At 27.5% G+C, this 20,655-nt stretch overlaps 1 protein-coding gene across 1 annotated transcript; it reads left to right on the top strand.

Moving 5' to 3' along the window:
• Nucleotides 1–9,971: 9,971 nt before the first annotated feature.
• LOC136978066 (SCAN domain-containing protein 3-like) lies at nucleotides 9,972–10,958 on the top strand. The gene has a single exon (XM_067273710.1). It carries the CDS (start codon nucleotides 9,972–9,974, stop codon nucleotides 10,956–10,958), a length of 987 nt encoding a protein of 328 aa, XP_067129811.1.
• Nucleotides 10,959–20,655: the final 9,697 nt, after the last annotated feature.

The following is a 20,655-nucleotide window of genomic DNA, read 5'->3' on the forward strand; positions in this document are numbered from 1 at the left end:
AAAAAAAAAAGGTCGGTCGGTTTGCTCCCGACGAGACCATCAACACAGATACACTAATGATAAATAACAAATTTTATAAATATGCAAATAATTTATGCCCAAGATGTAACAAATCAATTTCTAAATATTATCTGATTTGCGAGTGTGAGAATTATGAGTTAAAACAAATATGATAATAAGTTTGTAAGTTTAAATGTATGTGTTTCGTTGGATGCGATGTACAAATTACTCCATGAAGCAACATATCGATTTATATACAAGTTGTATAGTTATGTTATAAATTTATTTGATACTTAGATGTTTACAATTGTGTTTTGTGGTATATAAGTGAAATAACTCCCTTTGTAACAGGCTGTTGCCTTATACTAATAAATGTTATTGATTGGAATTGGAAAATATATTCTTCTGATGGATTAATTGACGCTAAAAATTTTGTGACATTGATTTTGCTAACGAAAAATAATGCAATATTTCATGGTAAAATAGATATTATTCGGTATTCAATTCATTTTTATATAAAAGCTATCAAATACATATTATAATTTTCCATCTACTTTATTTTACTTTTTTATATCTTTTATTTAACTTATATATATTTTTTGTAATCATAAATAATTCAAAATATTTTCAACAAATTTTTTATTCACAAGTTTTACATATCCCAACGACCATAAATTATTCAAACTCAGATATGTTCACAGTTTTTTATGTTTAGCCTCAAACTATGCATTTCGTTAGGTATAAAGAAACTAATAAATGATTTATTCAAGTTTTATAGATTTTATAATAAATTTCCATTTTCATTTTTATTCAATTGGAGAATCAATTGGGAATTGATAGCGAAATCAATAAATTATGCCATAATTTAGCACGTTTCTTTACTGCTATATTCTATAACAGTAATAAACAAAACCTTATTGTTTATAATAAACTTAAAACGTTAATTCTTGAATTATGTCAATTATATTTATTTTAATATTTGCATAATTATTCATTTTAATATTATCTTAGAACGTCAAATATAATTTAACGAGTTAATTTCGTTTAATCGTAATTGTATATGAGTTATATTCTTCTTATGTAAATATTTTTGTAATATTTTATTATTATTCAAATATCAACTAAAATGAAATTAAATTCATTTTATTTGCAAAAACAAATAATATGCAATTTCATAAAATAATAAATTGTATGAGGATAAATTATACAATCAAATTTATGTAGAAAATTACTTTTATTTGTAATAAAACGATGAATTTGGTTTATATCAAATACATGATAGAAAAACAGAAATTCTTGTTAATTATTAACATTAAATTCCAATGAAATAGGTGGACAAAGTGAATTTTATAAGAACGAAAACAAAATACGAATAATACATAAATTTGGTTGAAAGGTTCCTATATCATATAAAGAGTTTCACTTTATATTTTTATAATAATTTTCTTAATTTTTGAAAAATATCACGCCCCATCTCATTCACAAACTTCATTCTTTCGCCACCCTCATTGTGAGCCTGGTTGAACTAACAGTTATTATAGAAAAAAAAGGCCATTCTAATGCCCACAAGGCGAAAAGAGTTTAAACTAAAACAGTTATATACATAATACATTTATAATTTCATTCACTAAATAAAAATATTTAATTAGTACAAAACTTTTGTCACTATACTTCAAACCAATAGGAGAATCTTTGCGTAGCAATATATTTGCATATCATATGTAACGTTGTAAAAGATTCAATTTTAAATACATTTGAATTATTAAAACTTTAAACTACCGGAACTGACTTTAGTACTTTTTATACAAAATTGAGTTTAGTATAAGAATATATAAGTTGAAACTGAACTTTCAAATACGTATGATTTCAAACTTATAACTTATATTTCAGATTATCTACTTCAGTAAAAGATTTTCCGAAAAATTTCCTCATAAATCGCTTGGAATTTTTTTAACTTTCTTGAAAACATTTGAGAAGCTCGCTTTTTCCCTTTTTTAACAAACGTTATACAACTGCTTATCCATACAAACAATATTATTGAAATCTGCTAGGCCCATGTTGTGACCTCTCATTGTTAGACCACCTTGAAAAATACAGCACAGAAATCTATAAATTATTATTTATATTTATTGTTTCATTATAGTTTAAATTAAATATTAGAGAGAATAAATATGGTATTTATATTAATTTCTCATACAAAATGAATTTTTTGTAAATTTTTTCTTGCATCTAATACTACTACTTGAAATTAAAAAAACATATAACTACTTGAAACATACAATACAATGAATAAAATTCGAAAAATTCCATAAATAGAATTTCAATCACTAATTATTGTAAATTCTAAAATTACAAAACGTCTCCAATTTTTGTTCTTTCTTATGAGAATTGGAAACATTTGAAGGTTAAAACATGAGTTTGCTGGAAAGCAGAATCCTAATCTGTTTTGAATATTTTTTTAGTTTAAAAATTGTTAACTAATTAACTGTTTAAAATTTTCTAGGCAATACATTTCATTCTAAGATAATAGAGGTATTGATTTAAATTTCTTAATAATTAAAACGTTATTTTATCTATTTATTCTATTCGTAAAAATAGAAATTAAAAATGTATAAATTGTTCTTTTATGTTTGTATGAAATATTTAGCATCTTACAATTATGATTCGAAGAATTATTCAAGCAAATTAAAATATTCATGTTTTTTATTAATAATAAATTTGAAAATTCAACTTTGTAATTGTGGTAATAAATATTTAGAGCAAAAAGATAAAATAATGCTTCTAAAAATTTCATAGATGATTTATAGCTAATTTTATGAAGAAAGAATACTGTCGAAAATAGAAAAGAGAAAATATTCTGGTTGCATGAAAATCTATAATTAAATCTTTCTTACATTTCTTTAATGAAATTATAATTTTTCAGTGATTTCGCCAAATGAACGTTTTGTTTTTTAAATATTCGAGTTTTTTTAATACAGTTCAGATGTCAATTTGTCGTTATATATGTTAATAATAATAATATGCATCTTTTATTAAGCATCGATTCCTCTCGCTATTTTCATAAAAATAGCCTTTTTTGTATTTTTGAAAAACTTTATAAATCATTTAAATCATAATCATTATTTTCACTCATGATGAAGAATAAGAAAAGTTTTTTGGGAAAGTTTATTACAGCCCAATGCTTTCTATGAAAAATTCATTAGATGCATGACCATAATGGACATATAACATTCATTTTTACATCAAAGATCTGTTTCCAAAAACGATCAGAATCGAAATCAAAAGCTGAAAGAAATTTTTGCTGGAATAAGCATATAAAAGATGAAAGAGTCAGCATTACGATTCACTAACACCAGATATCATCTTAGTCGTGCATGTCGAGTATTGTTCAGCTCTTTTGAGTTAGAAGAATTTCCTGTACGACTCTGGTATATCTTAATATTGATCTGAACAAGTTCTTTCATCTGTTAAACGACATCAAGAAATGGGAAAGGAATGTAAAAAACTGAACATTTTATTTATTATTTATTAAGATTTTAATCATTCTAATATATCGACAAGGAAAAAAAAACATTATTTTTCTGTACGATAAATACTTGACGCATCCGAATCTTAATGGAGAGGAGAAGAATACAAAAATTGATCTGTTTAATTATTTCATTTATGTTAAACGTAATAATTTATCTTAAGAATTAATTCTGTTTATTAATTCAGTTGTAGTAACAGAATGAAAGTGTGCTGTCTAATGAGTTCGTTCTCCTGGGATCCATACACTAAAGTTAAGTTACAAGTAGTTTTTGCCACGTAACTTTTGAAATACAGCACCAAAACATTTTGAAAATGTAGACATATGCAAATTTACATGACGAATAAGAAAATAGCAAAATATCTTGTTTATATGCAAATTACATATGGTTAATTCAACCTTTAGTGGTTCGCTGGTTAGAACGCTCCTTTGACTTTGCTGTTTTTTGTAATCAAAATTTATTTAAACTGCTTTTTTTAAATTAAGGCATATTCTTTAACCTTCTAATGGCTTCTAGGCATTGTTTAGATGATTCTTTAAGATGGCATGCTATTGAATGGATGGAAATGGGGCTTAGTCAAGCTGATGCAGCAAGGCGCCTAAAAGTTTCAAGAATGGTGGTTTCACGGCTCTGGAAACAGTTTACAATTAGAGGGGATATCTCCAGAATTTCCATAGAAGGACGTCCAAGAGTTACCACATTTCAAGATGACCGGTTTTTAAAAGTAACAGCCAAACGCAATAGAGGACTAACAAGCAGGATGCTTGCTCTCTGAGCTTGAATCAGCCACAGAAAAAATTATTTCTGTCAGAACTGTATCCAGAAGGCTTGCTGCTGTTGGTCTTTATGCAAGACGCCCAGTTGTGTGTATTCTATTGTCATCGTTCCACAAAAAAGCGCACTTGAATTAGAGTCATCAATATCAAGACTGGACAGACCACAATTGGAGCAAAGTGCTCTTCACAGATGAATCCCACTTTAGCCTACATACTGATTCTCGACGATGCTTTATCTGGAGAGAGGCTGGAACACAAAATACACCATCAAACATAAGAGAAAAAGACAACTTCGGCGGAGGTGGTGTGATGGTCTGAGCAGGCATCTCTCACTGGGCGCACCAAGCTCCATGTCTTTGAAGGAGCTTCCTTAACAGTTCAAAGGTATCGCAATGAGATCCTCGAGCATTATATTCGTCCAATGGCAAACACAGAAAGCACAGATTTCATTTTAATGGACGATAATGCTCGTACCCACAGAGTAAACTTGGTGACTCAATATCTTGAAGATGTTGGAATCCAAAGAAAGGACTGGCCATCCAGGTCTCCAGATTTGAACCCGATAGAGCATGCTTGGGATGCCCTTGGAAGATGGATGGGAAGTCTGTCTCCCACCCAGAAACCTTGATGAGCTCAGGACTGCTCTCAAAAGAGAATGGACTTTAATTCCTAATAAATTGATCAATAACCTTGTAAACAGTATGAGAAGCAGGTGTCTAGCATGTATTGCTGTAAGGGGTGGTCACATGCCCTATTGAGTGAATAAATTTGTTATTTTAATAAAGTTTCTATTTTAGTTTAAATTAAGAATAAAAACAAAAAAAAAAACACTTGTAACTTAACTTTTGCCCTCCAGTGTATTTTACTGTGAATATAAAGTAATTTATTAACTAAATTTTACTTTCAGAAAAAAATTTCATAGTGTGACACATTCATTTCTAGAAAATAGCACTTTATCTTAATTAAACTTCGTAATTATTGCATTATTCATCAAACCTATTTTGTTTTACTACAAGAATGACCATGCTGTAGGCCACATAAACTATTTTTAATTGAAATAAAGTAATGAATTTTTCAAACAAAAATTGAAAGAGAATGCTGCAAGATTTTAGTTTCATTAAAAATGCCACCTTATAACTTAAAGTTGATGTGTTTCTTTGTGTAATTCAAACTTTATTCTTCTTCAAATGCAATTGCTAAGAAAAAAAGAAATTTTAAAATGTTAAAATTAAAGTAAACCAAATTGTTTAGTTATTGTTCATAGAAACACTAACGTATCTTGTTTTCGTTCGAGTGGTTTCCTCAGAAAAACTTTAAACCAAAAAGAGATTGAAAATTAATCTTAATGTTTTGCAACTAGCGTTGTTGTCAAAATTGAATTCTAGTGTTAATTCTACGTGATGTTAACATAAGGCAAATATAATAATAGAAATTTAATCTTTTCATTTATCATCTATTTTCTTTTAAATTTATATTTCTGCATGTTTTGCAATTCAAAAAGAACATTTTCATGTAATTTAATCTGAAAAATAAAGTAAACTGTAAGTATTCAGCACAACAACAAGAAATTATAATAACCATTTCTAAACTTTGTATTTTAAATTATAAATTCACTACGAAAAGATATTAAATTAGAATTCATAAATATTATACCTCATATATAATTTATTTGTATGTTAAAATTATTGAATTACTTTTATTTTGATTACTACAATAGAAATATTAAATTCTTCCGATTTAATTTGATTAATTTTAGATTTCAATTATTTAACTAATCTTGAAAAATAATACAGTAAATTAGATATGTAATAAAATAATAAGAATATATTTATAAATATTTTGATTTTTTGAGAAAAAACAAGCGTGCTGAGATTAGATTTTAAAGAAGATTGATAAAAATAATGTTCCTTTTTCACTAAAAAACTGATAATATATCCATCCTTTTCCATATTTTTGAATCACGTTTTAATATTTTCTCATTAATGATAATTATTAATTCGTTTTATCTCCACAAATCATGTATAACGTATTAAAACAACTTATGGAACTTTGTTTACATATTTCAGAATAATATATATTTGCAAACTATTTATCTTCTGCAGCATTAGTAGAGTGAAAAGGATTCTTAATATAGAATTACCTGTAATGTGCTTAAATATATTAATTATAACATATTAATATCAAGAATTCATTCACATAATTGCAGAAACTTTAGTTGCAAAGTCCAAATAGCCTATTTTATTCTTAAAACAAATATATAAATTTCCAAAATGAGTCTCGTGTCTTTTAGATGAGAATACTTTACGATATTTTTAAATTTAAAAATTCGTAAATTATTTTTACTGAAATATTAAAATAATTTACAACTTTATACATTTATAATGCTTCGCATGCCTTTAATTTAAATTTACAAAATAGTTACCGTATTTACTCTAATATAAGACGAACTCGTATATAGGACGAGGTGTGACTTTAAACATCAAAATAAAGAAAATTAGTTTTATTAGTACAATTCTAATTTTATTTAGTATAATCATAAGTAAAACATCAAATAAACGTAAATGCACACATTGTCCCGCAAAAATTACTGGCTTTTTAAACTTTAATGAAAAATCTTGTAAAATCGACAACATAATTTGTTTATGTAAAGCTGGACAATCGGAAACCTTTTTTTTTTTTGCCAATTCTTAACAGTCAAATTCACTCTCTGTCGATTACACTTATGAGTTTCACTGAATTGTGATTTCTGAATACTCATCTGTTTATACGTGGGAATGGATTAAAACTTATATCGTGCTCCCGTGTGATTTTGGAATTTCAATCTGGAATTCAATTTAAAATCTTTTCCTTTCCTATTGCTATTCATCTTTATTCCCGACGATATACAAGAACGATTCAAACGACCCAGATAAAATACTTGTTTTTAAATATAAGAGGGCAAACATTCAGTAAAAGATGCGAATACATGGTTCACAAAAATTATTTGCAGAAAAGCAAAGAAATCTTTCGTTCGCGCGTATAGGACGACCTACGATTTTGAAGCGGTTATAAATGAATAAAAACCTTGTTTTATATGTGAGTAAATACGGTATATAGCAATTATCACGTTTAATTGTTTAACAGTACAGTATTATGCTACTAGAGACGAATTATGAATTACATAAAAATTTTATTAAAAATACAAAAACTTCTGTAATTAGATACTGCTATTTCTGTTGTCGTAAATGTATGTAAATATTCATTAAGAAGTCCAGCAAAGAGTTGCTTAACTTTCCCCGCATCATTTGATGATGACACCATCTGTTAAGATACTTTATTAAAACGAAATATTTTGCCGTTTTATCATAATTAAAAATATAAAAACTTAATTCTGAACGTAGGGATGGGTTTTATAAAAAATTGTAAATACTAATAACGAATAAAATTGTCATTACGTCTGACTCTACTGGAGATACACAATATCCTTTTTGTCTCCCTACACCCTCGACCTTTAATCACCAAGATTTAATAGCATCAATCCCCTAAAAACACAAATCTCCCTGGAAAATTTCAGAAATTTTCGATGAAAAGCACAGGAGTTATTAAGCTTCAAAGAAGTTGAACAAAATCATGCTCCCTTACACACAAACATTATTCGTTTTTCATATTACGTGTATAGATTCAATGCATAATTGAAAGGCTGAGCATAACATTGGCGTAACTCTATCCCACATTGAAATTGAGTTAACATCGCCATACTTTCATGTATTAAATACAGTCCCGTTTATGTATTAATGAAAGCTAAAAATATAACAACAAAATATGAAAAACTTGCTTAACTTTTAAAAACACAGTTCCTACGCTCAGACTTTCAATTGTTTCATATCAAAATTTATATAGTAATTTATTATTTTTATATTATATATGTATATATATTACTATGTTACATATTTAAAAATTATTGTAAATGAAGTAATGAAAACAAGATAAAAATTAATGATATAATCTATTAAGTGATTAAATGTAATTAAAGTAACGAAGATAAATCTCTTAAGAAGTATATAAAAGTTTTAGTATTCAAAATTCTGTTTTCTAAACTACAACATTTGACAGATTCATATTTTTTTTCGAAGTAAGTTGTTAGAATATTGAATAGAAATGTGTCAAGTAGGAATTTTCCTGTCTAAATGCGTATCTTTAAGCTGACAGGATGACTTGGTATATTTCAAAAAAGAGTTTTTCTGTTAAGTTCAATTTAAACATAAAAAATTTTATCATATATTTCGTTAATTTCTTTACAAATATATATTATACTATAAAATATATTTTCTGTAGTATAGAATTACTAAACAAATACAGCACATCTAATAAAGTATTATAAAAGACAGTTTTCAATTTATACTTTGCAAAAGGTTTCGTACATTATAATTTTAATACGTACAGTACGTATACATTGTGCGTAGAATTGGATTCAGTAATAGACATTTCCAATTGGTATATAAGTTATAAGTTTTAATTAATTAATTAACAGAATTAAATAAAGTTATTAAAATACGAAAGTAATAATAAAATATAGATTATTGAAAAAATGTTTACATGTTTTTTGCTAGTAGTTATATACACTTGAAAAGGGTCGATGGCTAGTGTACCATTTCTAAAATATAAGTATTTACTAATAATGATTTTAAATGTTTTTCTTTAAAATAAAAAATAAAAATGTGAAAATTTTCCATTATCGATTATTGAATTATAACAAATACACCAAATATTTTTTACACTGTAGATACTTTTTTCGAAAAAGCACGTGAAAAGATATCGTCCGTAAGGAAAGATGGAAGGTTGGTCCAAACCTTAAAAACCATTGCCATTTTCAGATTGTCTGCCTTGTATCTGCCATTGTACTGCCATTGTACTGCCTTGTATCAGATTGTCAACGAGTCTCTAGAATTTCTTTCGATGTGAAATTGTTTTTGGTCGGATCTATTGTATTATAAGTATATATTTTTCTATATATTCGTTTTTACACGAAATATTACCAGTACTAAATATAACATTTTCCCGAGCAAAGCTTGGTACCTCATCTGATAAATTTATATTATTCGACTTTTCCAATTAAACATCAAATTACCTCCTAGCTTTTAACACCAAAAAGCTATGGCACAAACTTGGCCTATGCAAAAAATATTCTTTATTGAAAGAATTAAATTGAATTGATGATATAAGGCAGTGTTCCGCAAAGTGTGTGCCGTGGTCAATAGTTGGTGTGCCGCGGAAAAATGTCAAGTTTTGTGAAGATAATGCACCTACACAAAGCTGAGAGTTATGCGAGCGAAGCGCTTTGTTGCACGGTAAGCGGGACAGCCCACCCGCGCGCCGCACGCATGCGTGTGTCAATGTGATATTGTAACGCTGCGCCCCGCTTAGTCATCGTTGTTACGCGCTTTTGTAAACTGAAACAAATCGCTTTTCGCCAGTAACTAGCCGCTAGTTTGTGAATGTGTCGTCGCGAACGTAATTGACTTTTTTTATTACAAATAAATAGACCCTGATACATGTATGTGTATATAATGGTGTATATATGTATGTGTATATAAATTCCTTAAACCTACCGCAAGTTCGTCAAGTGAAACTAATGATTCCCAAGAAGCAGAGTCAACGAAGAAAAAACCTAAGCTTGTTAATCGAAAATATGATGAGAGCTATGTACGTTATGGCTTTATATATTGCGGAGACGAATCATGCCCAATCCCAAAATGGAGAAACTTTGGGTAATAATTCGATGGTGCCCAGTAAACTTTTACGACATTTAACTACTAAACACCCATCAGTGGCTCAAAAAGACAAAGCCTTTTTTCAACGTTTGAAAGACCAGTCTAAGAAACAGGTAACTCTTATGAGTTCGTCTTTCAAAACATCAGACAAAGCGCAAAAAGCAAGCTACGTGATCGCTAATATGCTCGTTAAATCCAAGAAGCCTCATTCTCTAGCTGAAACTTTAATTTTACCTGTCTGCAAAGAAGTTGTCATGATTACGATTAGCCAAGAAGCCGCTAAGGAAATCGAAAAAATACTTGCGTCAGCAGATACGATCTCAAGTCAAATGAATGATATTTCTAGCGACATTCAATCAACGTTAATTGAAAAATTAAGGCTTAGTGGAGTTTTTGCGCTACAAGTCGACGAGGCTACTGATATCAGTGGTCACGCGCATCTCATATCAAATGTGAGGTACACTGACGAATATGAAATAAAAGAGGACTTTTTATTTTGTCTGCCACTACCTGGTTATACCAGTGCAGAAGAAATATTCAAAGTAACAGACCAGTACTTCAGTGAGTATAATTTGGAATGGCAGAACTGCATAAGCATTTGCACGGACGGAACAGCAGCTATGACAGGAAAAATTAGGAGATTTATAACCATGGCTTCTGAAAAAAACCCTAATATTAAAAATGTACATTGCTTTTTACACAGGGAAGCACTAATGGCGAAGTCTCTGCCTGATGAATTGTTGTCTGTCCTACAAGAAGTCGTCAAAATTGTCAATTACATCAAGTCGCGACCGCTGAACTCTCGTCTGTTTAATGCAGTGTGTCCGGAAATGGGAGCAGATCATCATTCACTTCTGTTTCATACAGAAGTACGATGGCTTTCTCGCGGAAAAGTGCTTTCTTGAATTTACGAGCTAAAACATGAGATCCAGACGTTTTTAGAGGCCTAGGGTTCAGATTTTACTTTTCTGTTTAAATGAGAAGAATGGGTAGCAAAACTTGCATATCTGCGGATATATTCGTCAGTTTAAATGAGCTCAACAAAAAACTGCAAGGCAGGAATTCTAATATTTTAACGTTATCGGACAAGATTGAAAGCTTTCGCGCTAAGTTGGTGTTATGAATCAGCCACGCTACCGATGGTAGTAATGAAATGTTCCCAAATGTCATGGCTGCCGATTCAGAAAAAAAGTGCAGGCTTTGATAGTGAAACACTTGGAGCTATTAGGAGAAAAAATGAACTCTTATTTTCCTAAGTGTGACCTGCAACTTATGGACTGGGTACGAAATCCATTTTCAGATAGCATTTCCATTGGACACCTACCGATAAACGAGCAGGAAGAATTCATGGAGCTAAAAACTGATCGGACATTAAAACTAAAATTTTCCGAAACAGAGCTACACATTTTTGGCTGCATATAAAAAATGAGTATTCACTGCTTTCAAAGCGTGCTATTGCAATTCTCTTACCATTTGCCACGACCTACTTATGCGAATTGGGGTTTTCAACTCTCACTACGATTAAATCAAGAAAAAGAGAACGCCTGAGGACAATCGACCAAGAGATGAGAACAGCCTTATCAACGATTGTTCCAAATTTTGATCGCCTGTGCTCAGTTAAGCAGGCTCACATTTCTCATTAAACACTGTACTGATTTTTATAATAAATAAATATTAAATAAACATTGGTTTTTCCTTTGGTGTACCTCTAAAATTTCTTGATTTGGTAGGTGTACCTTGAACAAAAAAGTTTGCGGAACACTGGTATAAGGCATTCAACAAATGTGCGCCAAGGGATATATGCTTCTTGGTAAGAATTTCTACGGGAAACTGGTCTTTATTTTGGTATTAGACACGTGATGAAAATCCGGAAAATTCCGCGTGGAAGAACCCGGGACCAACTATTATTATTCAATGGTGTTATCCACTCGGCTACTAGTGGGCATCGTATTGGAAAAAAGTAAGAAGAAAATTATGCGGATAAATCGTCGAACTTCGAATTAAATTTTTTCTGACTGCTTTAATAGCGAATAACGTCAAAACGAAAGACTGATTGTTGCTACACACGTCCAAATATCTTGTCATAGAAATCAGGCAAATCAAATGAGATTTTTAAAAGAATTATTAACAGTGATGCTCTGTGAGAATTCAATGTTCTATAATAATTGAGAATTTTTATCACACAAATACAAATCATACATATTTCACAACTGTCAAAATTAGATTAGTAAATAAAAAAACAATGTTTTTTTACAATTAATTTCTGTTGTTATTTTATATTGACTATTATATTTTCATAAATCCATGTTTTCGTTCAATATTACAATTTTAATAAATAAATATAATAAGAATATTTCTATTTTAATAAGAATTTATATATATATATATATATATATATTATATATATATAAATTCTTATTATATATATATATAGTTTAAAATTAACTAAGAATATGTTTTGAAAAATGGATAGATCTAAGTTATTTTTCTTTTTAGTTGTAAAAGATTTAGCATACTAAAAAAAATAATAATAAAAATGTTGCAGTAAATATCTTAAATGGTAAATTGTTATTAAAATAATTAATGTGTAATTAATACTAAATTACATTTTTAACATACTTATAAACTAGTTACTTTTAAATCTGAAAATTGTAAAAGAAACAGTTAAAACAATAGAAATTTCATTTCGAATCGAAAATATTCAAATGACAAAGATTTTTTATTCTATTTTTGGTAATAAAACGTAGTAAATTTTAATCTAATTTCATTAATTAAGCGAAAATTAATCTTTTTTTTTATTTGAATCCTATAAAAAAATATATGAAGAGACAAGAGAAAAGGAATGTTTTCGATGATCAATAGTTGCTAGGAAACGAGCAAACACTTATTTCATCCAACATCAAAAGCTGTATTGAATTTCTAATTGTTCTTTTATGGTTAACATTTCTCTCCTTCAGTTATTAATGGAACCAATTAGCCGCTATCTTAAGTGATGAACTTCTGCTAAAGTTTCAAATTAACTAGAAAAACTTTTAAATCATTAAATTTTTGTAAACAAGAATCTCCTATCGCTTTACTTGAATAACTTTTTTTTAAATACAAGGTACTTTAAAGGTGTTTCCTATTTTTAGTATAAATATTGATGATCGATAACGCATATTTAATAGAAAATAATAGAGAAATTTGAAATAATTTGGTAAAATCTAATTCCATTAATCAATTACATTTATTGACATTTATTATCAAAGAAAAATATTTACAACAATTTTTATTATTATTTTCAATTAACGCAATATGTTGTTAGTGTTAAAGTAATGAAGGTAAAGTGCACTATTATATTTTAAAAATAGAATTTAAACGCTAAATAAATGTATTAATATGTTTAAATCATATAAATTATACAGTTTTCATTGTATTTTCTATCTAAACTTTGTATTCCTTATTGTGATGCAATTTGAACAAAATAATTTCGTGTCAATTTAATTTTTTCATTTTAACAATATATTAAACAAATCCGTCTTCTAGTAAATATTAAATTTTTAATAGCCAAAGATATAATTCAAATTTCTTATCGCGAGGAAAAAAATTCCATCATTTATTCTTACTTCAGACAACATCATTTCATTAATGACTTTCGGTTTACATAAATTAACTTTACATGCTTTTCGATTGTATCATATGGTAAAGACTATTTATAATTTGCTTTTTATGCAAATTAATTTACCTAATAAATTGCTCATTAACATTTTTGTCTTATAAACGATTGTTACATACTTCCAAAATATATGTGTATATATTATAACGTAGATTCATTTTAATGTAATAATAGCTTTCATTCATTTAACTGAGCATATTTGTCAATTATAAAAAAGTTTATTTGATACCATTTATTAATTTTAATTAAATGTTTCAAAGAATCTATGATTTTAATTATTATTGCTCATTATATTACGTAGTTTGTATGTAAAGCTGTATAATAATACGAGAAGATAAACACTGTTATTATTTCATGAGTTGTTAAATGCAGAAATTTATTTAATACTAATTACAGAGTCATTACTAGCCATTTTTATCCGTCTACACAAATAATAATTTTATCTATTTTATAAATTTTAACCACAGTTTTTCTGAATAAATTAATGAATGAAACAAAATTAAAACTGGTGAAATATAGTTAAAAAAATCAATAAGAATTAATTTAATTTGTTATACTAATCTGTGTAAAACATAAATTGAACTTCTTTCATATTTTTGAACAATTTTTAACAGTATTATTCGCGCATTTGTTTGATTATTTTATGCATTTATAAATAGTTTCTTAATTCTGGAAATATATAATGAATAAATATGATTCTCTCTGCAGGATATAAAAAGTTTAGGAGATCTTGTTTAATATCTTCTAATAAAAGAAAATAGCAGAATTAAAAAACAAAACAAAAATGAGTTTTTAATGCAGTTGATAATGACGTAAAACTAAATTGGCTTTTTTTAATGTCTGCTTTCGAGTCTCACTTAGAGTTGACTCCATTCTTCCTTCGAAGCTTAGACTGATATATAAAATCTAAAATAAATAAAATTTTTTGTTATTTATTTATTTATTATATTTGATACAGTTTACTTATACTTTACTGTCGAATACTACAGAATGTTATTCTGAAATCTTGCAAACATTAAATCATGAATACAAACATAAATAAAATATATTTATTTATTGATTTTTTCAAAGTTATTCTTATATTTTTTTCTAATAAAATCATCAAAAGGAAGTGTTTATATTTTACAGATTTGCAGTTATGCATCGTACAACGATAATGGCATATTTATGATATACACTGTGTATTATAAGGTTAATAATGTGGCATAAACTATTATAATATCTAATCTTCATCTGATATTTTATAATTTTTTGCACAGTTAAACTTATAAAATGTCAAATATCAGTTGTTTGAATTTTTTTAATCGTTTATATTCAAAATTAAGACTTATGTATATGAAGTCAGTTAAATTGGTGATAGAAATGCAAAAGTAAACACATCCGCTAAAAAAAAATATATTACTTTAATGTTTATTGAAATTCCTCAACAGGCCGAACTGCAATATGCATACGTTAATCATTCGTTTAGATACAGCGTTTCTCAAAGTGGGCGATAGCGCCCCCTTGTGGGCAGTGAGTAAATCTAGGGGGCGCTGGAGGCAGGGTACTGAACGGTGACCAAAGGCAAAAGTTGGGGTCACTGACAGCATTTCCATTTCCTCTGTTAAACGGATAAAAGGAAACATTGCGTTTAATGGTTTCCAGATGTTGAGAACAATGCTAAGGGCACAAAATGTGATTCATAGAAAAGTTTTTCTAAGAATATTTCCAATCCTTTTTCACACACGAGAAAATAGGTTAGGGGGCGTTGGGTATAACTTTATGGAACAAAGGGGGCGGTGGATCCAAAAAGTTTGAGAATCACTGGTTTAGATCGAAGTGCCTTCATACTATAAGAGAACAATAGACCAAAAACAACTCTAATCTGGTCAATATGATTTGCTTTTACAGTAACACATTTTCAGGAGTTACCTTACCCATGGACTACCGTTTTTTTCGCTTGCTTCATAAAATACGGCTGGGTTTCGGAACTATAAGATTGGGCTATGCGTAGCGGATTGAGATATTTGTATGCTTCTAAGGCTGTTACATTTGAGCAACTTACTACTTTTGGACCACTTTAAAAACAATTTGGGTTACATTTAGAGAAATTCTGCCGTATTTTTTATAAAACCTATCTGGCGACCTGTGAGGTTCTCACCGGACACGTGCTTTTTACCTGCAGTTTATTTATATTACTATTATAAGTTATTAATTAAAAAAATAGCATTCTGTATAAATAGCCGTATTGTGTTTTTTTTAACAAATTACATCAGTTATATGACATTTGTCATATTGTACAGAAATATGTAAATCTCGGATAATTCGAAGTCGCGAATATTTCGTCCCCTGAATTTCGAACTAACGAGGATTTCCTGTATTTATTTTAGCTGAATTTGAACCAAAGTTCAACAATTTTATTTAAATATTGTTTCATTCGAAATGATATACTTTCTACCTGACAATCTTTGAATATTTCTACAGTTAGAATAATTTATAGCAACGATTATTCTAACAAACGTTAATAACACTAACTACTGAAAATTATCAGCTTTTTCTAAATATTATTATGATGTTATCCGAATTTACCCTAATTCTGTCAGATTAAAATCTCTCTAAACAATCTTTAATAACCTGATAATAGTATATAAAAAATATTTGTTAAATTATGATTTATAGATAAATTTCAATTCAATGAGAGTAGCAATATATATGTTAGTCTCATCCGAAACAATGAAACACTCGCTAAACTGTTATTTTCAGGAGTTTCATGAGACTATCATTTAAAAGCTACTTGATAATTCTTCTGAACTGGCAATTCACAAAAATTATAAAAATCTATTCTCGTAAATTGCAATTTTCAGTCAAATATAACGTTATTTGTTTTAGTTTTAAAACGATAATTCTCTGATACTATATTAAAGATTAATTATTATAATTCTATTATTTATCACAATTTTTAATTTATCTTCATCATGTGCTCATTCATAAGCAACAACATAAATTATTTTAAATCTTGGCATTATTTTATAAGATTAAAATTTATTTGTTTGAATTTATAACGGCTCCGCGATGGTTGATAATTCATGTAGAATCTCTCCAGATTTCTCATACATTTATATATAAAAATTCATGCTTTAAATAGAAAATTAATTCTCAAGATTTAACTATTTAATCTTTACAGGACATTTGATTTTTGCAGAACAATAAAATAATTTTTCCTATGATAACTAACAATGAAATGAGAGCAGTAGTGGAAAAAATGGATAAAAAACAATAGAACTTTATTAAAAATTATTATAAATTCGATAATAAACTTAATGTTAAATAAAATTACTAGAAAAAACAACGTTTATAGTAGAAAGCGTTTATTGTAATTACTGATATTATTAAGAGTCATTTAATGTTATCAAAATTAAAATATCCGAGAAATTAAAGTATTCATTTACATTGGGTAAACAGACATTTGAGCTATCTTTTCACACTATTGACCTCAACTTCTGGCTAATAATGGATAATAGATACTACTTGAAATCTAAACATTGTAGTGTCTCCTAAGAGCATTATAAATATAAGCGTTTTATTAATAGATTACTGAAAAAGCAGCCGTCAGACAACACTAGATAAAATACTGTTCATCAATAACCATAATTATAATTAATAAATCATTAATTTTATTATTTAAAGTGTTTTTAATTGTCATTTTAATTACAGAATGAAACCAGAATTTCCCTTAATCGTATCAACAATCATGCATTAGTTGGCTTCAATGCATGATTGTTTCAAAGTGATTACAATAAACGGGTTCTATTGTATTTGATATCCTTTGTTACTTAAAAATTTAAATAACATCTTTTGTTATAATAATTATTTTAAAATTATTTATTTATTAAATAATTTATAACACTTTTTGTCAAAAAATAAATATTGTTAATAATCCTCATGAGAAGAATTTAGTGAAATTGGAGTAATTTGTATATAATTTAGCACCTTTCACTGGAATCGTATACTTTTTAATTTAAAGAGCATTTGATATATATATATATATTTTTTTTTTAATTTCTGTGAAAATTCTATGTAAAAAGTTAAGTATTTTAACATAAAACATAAATTTTAGTAAAATAATCCTCATCATTATATAAATAATTTCATTCAGATTACATAAAACAATGTTTTAATTGAGATTCTAAATATAACTTTAAATACTAGTATTTAAAATGCAATTAAATAAAGTTGAATATTAAATTTTAAACAGAAAGATTAAATTAAAGATTTAAAAAGCTAATTAAAGTATTAAAATACTCATTAAAATATCTCATTATTGTAATACCAAAGTAAACCATTGCAATATTTTGGAAATCTTATGTTCTTAAATGAATTTACTTAATTTTTCTAATTCCAAAGTTAAACTTAACTTTATTATCTGCTATATAATTCGTTTCCCTCTGGAGAAACATTTCTTGAAAATAAATCCTGTTACAAATCCGTTTAAATATATGTAAATTAGACGAGAGAATATTTCTACAATATGGAATTTTACTTCATTATTTTTGCTCATTTGCAATTGCCTTCGGAGAGACAAAGAGGAAACTTTGAGAAATTGGTGTTGAATTCCTCTACGATTTAAAAGAAAATTTAATAAATTAATAATAAATTAAATAATTTTATTAGAATAGACTTTAAACCAAGATAATTAAGGATGCTTTGAAAATATTCTGTCAAAAGCACAATAGCAAAATCTGGTAGATTTTGTTATACAGTAGTGTGCGTTAAAAGAGTTTTAAAAACGCTTAATAACTCTTTGTTTATATACATATATTTTTTCTTTAGGAAATGTTACAATTTTATTATTAATTTATTGAAGATTAAAATTCGAAATATATAAAACTATAGATTTAATTTCTAATACATTGATAAGTATGTTATAATAAATGTCTAGAATTACAATATATTAATTTTAGTTTAATGTAGACGATATAAAGTTGCGATTTATACAATTGTTTTAATTGCTTTATCGAATTAGATGTTGTAATTAAATTAATGAGGAAACTGATGGGTTCCTTTTAAAAACACTAAATTTATTTTTTAATAAGTAAAACATATAGAATTACAAATCTGTTAATTTCTATTACTATTTACAATTATGGATTATTAAAATGATTATAAGAAAAACATCTGTAATATACGGTAAATAAAAATCCGTTTTAAACTTGTAAAATTATTTATTAGAAAACATTATGTGAGGCAATATTATTGTTTTCTAATAAATAATTTTCTCAGAATTTACAAATAAAGCCATAATAATCGTTTTTCAGAAAACACTCTTATCTTGCTTGTTATTTTGTTGTTTGGTATGATAAGAAAACACCAGTTCAGTCAGTTTTTATTAAATTCCTACTATTAGTTCACACTTCTCCCTATATATATATATATATATATATCTTGTTCAAATTTTCAATCGTTAATAGAATACTTTTTATTCATCCACTCAAGTTCAAATACATTTTTTTAAACTTCTAGTGAATGACACTTGATGTTAATACAGTTTTTTCAAATATTAATTCATTAATTAAATGTAATTATTGGTTAATATTACCTGTGGTATCGAAGATGGCGACGGGGAATTTTTTCCCTAGATACTAGACGGCAACGGGGAAATTTTTTTTCCCTACGTTCGAGATGGCCGCGTTTCCGGTAATCTCGAATCAGATTATCGAGTGATAATCTGGAAGCAGATTAACAATGGATAATCTCGAAGTAGAATACCGAGTGATCTAAACGTTAGGGGGCGTACTCGTACTATCTGTCGCATTATGCAAATTAATAAATTTTCCCTTCGCCGTCTAGTATCTAGGGAAAAAAATTTCCCCGTCGCCATCTTCGATACCACGGGTAACATTAACCTAATTATTAATACTTTAAATAGAGTTTTAGCAGTTTGTAATGAAAATTGAAATCAACAGGCAGTAGCTCAATCGGTAAAATGCAAGGATTTCAGTATTTTTCACGTGAAGGTGAAGAATGCGAGTTCAGTTCTTACGAAAATCAATAAATTTTTGAAAATTTTTGCTTTAAGTAGACGTTTTATCCAAATGATTTTCGAGAGTGAGTTAGCAGTTGTGGCTTACTGGTTAGAATGAAGGATTTTTCTCAAAAAATAAAATTGAAGAAATTTTATGCTTTGGGTTCAATTCCGATTTCTCTTTCTATTTTGCCACTTAATATTGTGATTCTGTCATATGTATATACATATTTATATTAATTGTAATTATTTAATAAACAGTAACTAAAATAAAATTTTTCTTTGTTGACCTAAGTAGGAATTGACTTTAATTTTTTTTTAAATATATATATCTTACTTGTTTTAAACTTAATTTCCTAGTCACAGTCCAAAGCTTTTTTTATCGTATAATCCTCATTTAACTGTAATAGATATTTAAAACAATTTGTTCTTTCCTAACGATAACTATTTTAAAAAGATAAATGATTGTTTGCCCTCGTTAAATATTTTCTGGTAATGTCACACAGTTTAATACTACATTCATATAATTTGAAAAAAATGAACAAGACCGAGATAATTCAATGAAATTAATAAAGAAAAATAGTCACAATTTTCTTTAAGTTTTAATTTTATATTGTGTGTTTTTTTTTTTTTTTAATCTGTTTATCTTCTTTAGTGGATATAATGTGAAAGGAATGAAGCAATAAGAACTGCGCCACTTAAACACGAGAAAAGACATCTCAAGTGAGAGAAACCGGGGAGAAAGAGATTGCTTCTGGAAGACATTTTTGTCGAGATCAAGTGAAACCAGAATTAATGTCACAAATTATAAAGAAAACGTTAAAACATTATATCTTGTAAGATGCAAACGATAACAGCAAATTGAATGAGAAATTTGTGTGTGAAACAAACTATATCGAACTATTAAAAATGTAATTATACTGTATTTAATGTGTTAATAACAAGA

The sequence above is a fragment of the Centruroides vittatus genome, unplaced genomic scaffold (genome assembly GCF_030686945.1).
Source record: "Centruroides vittatus isolate TY-2023 unplaced genomic scaffold, ASM3068694v2 contig_487, whole genome shotgun sequence".
Lineage (NCBI taxonomy): Eukaryota > Metazoa > Arthropoda > Arachnida > Scorpiones > Buthidae > Centruroides > Centruroides vittatus.

Excerpts from the sequence above, each read along its gene's own strand:
- LOC136978066 (XM_067273710.1), top strand. The coding sequence starts at position 9,972 with ATGATGAGAGCTATGTACGTTATGGCTTTATATATTGCGGAGACGAAT.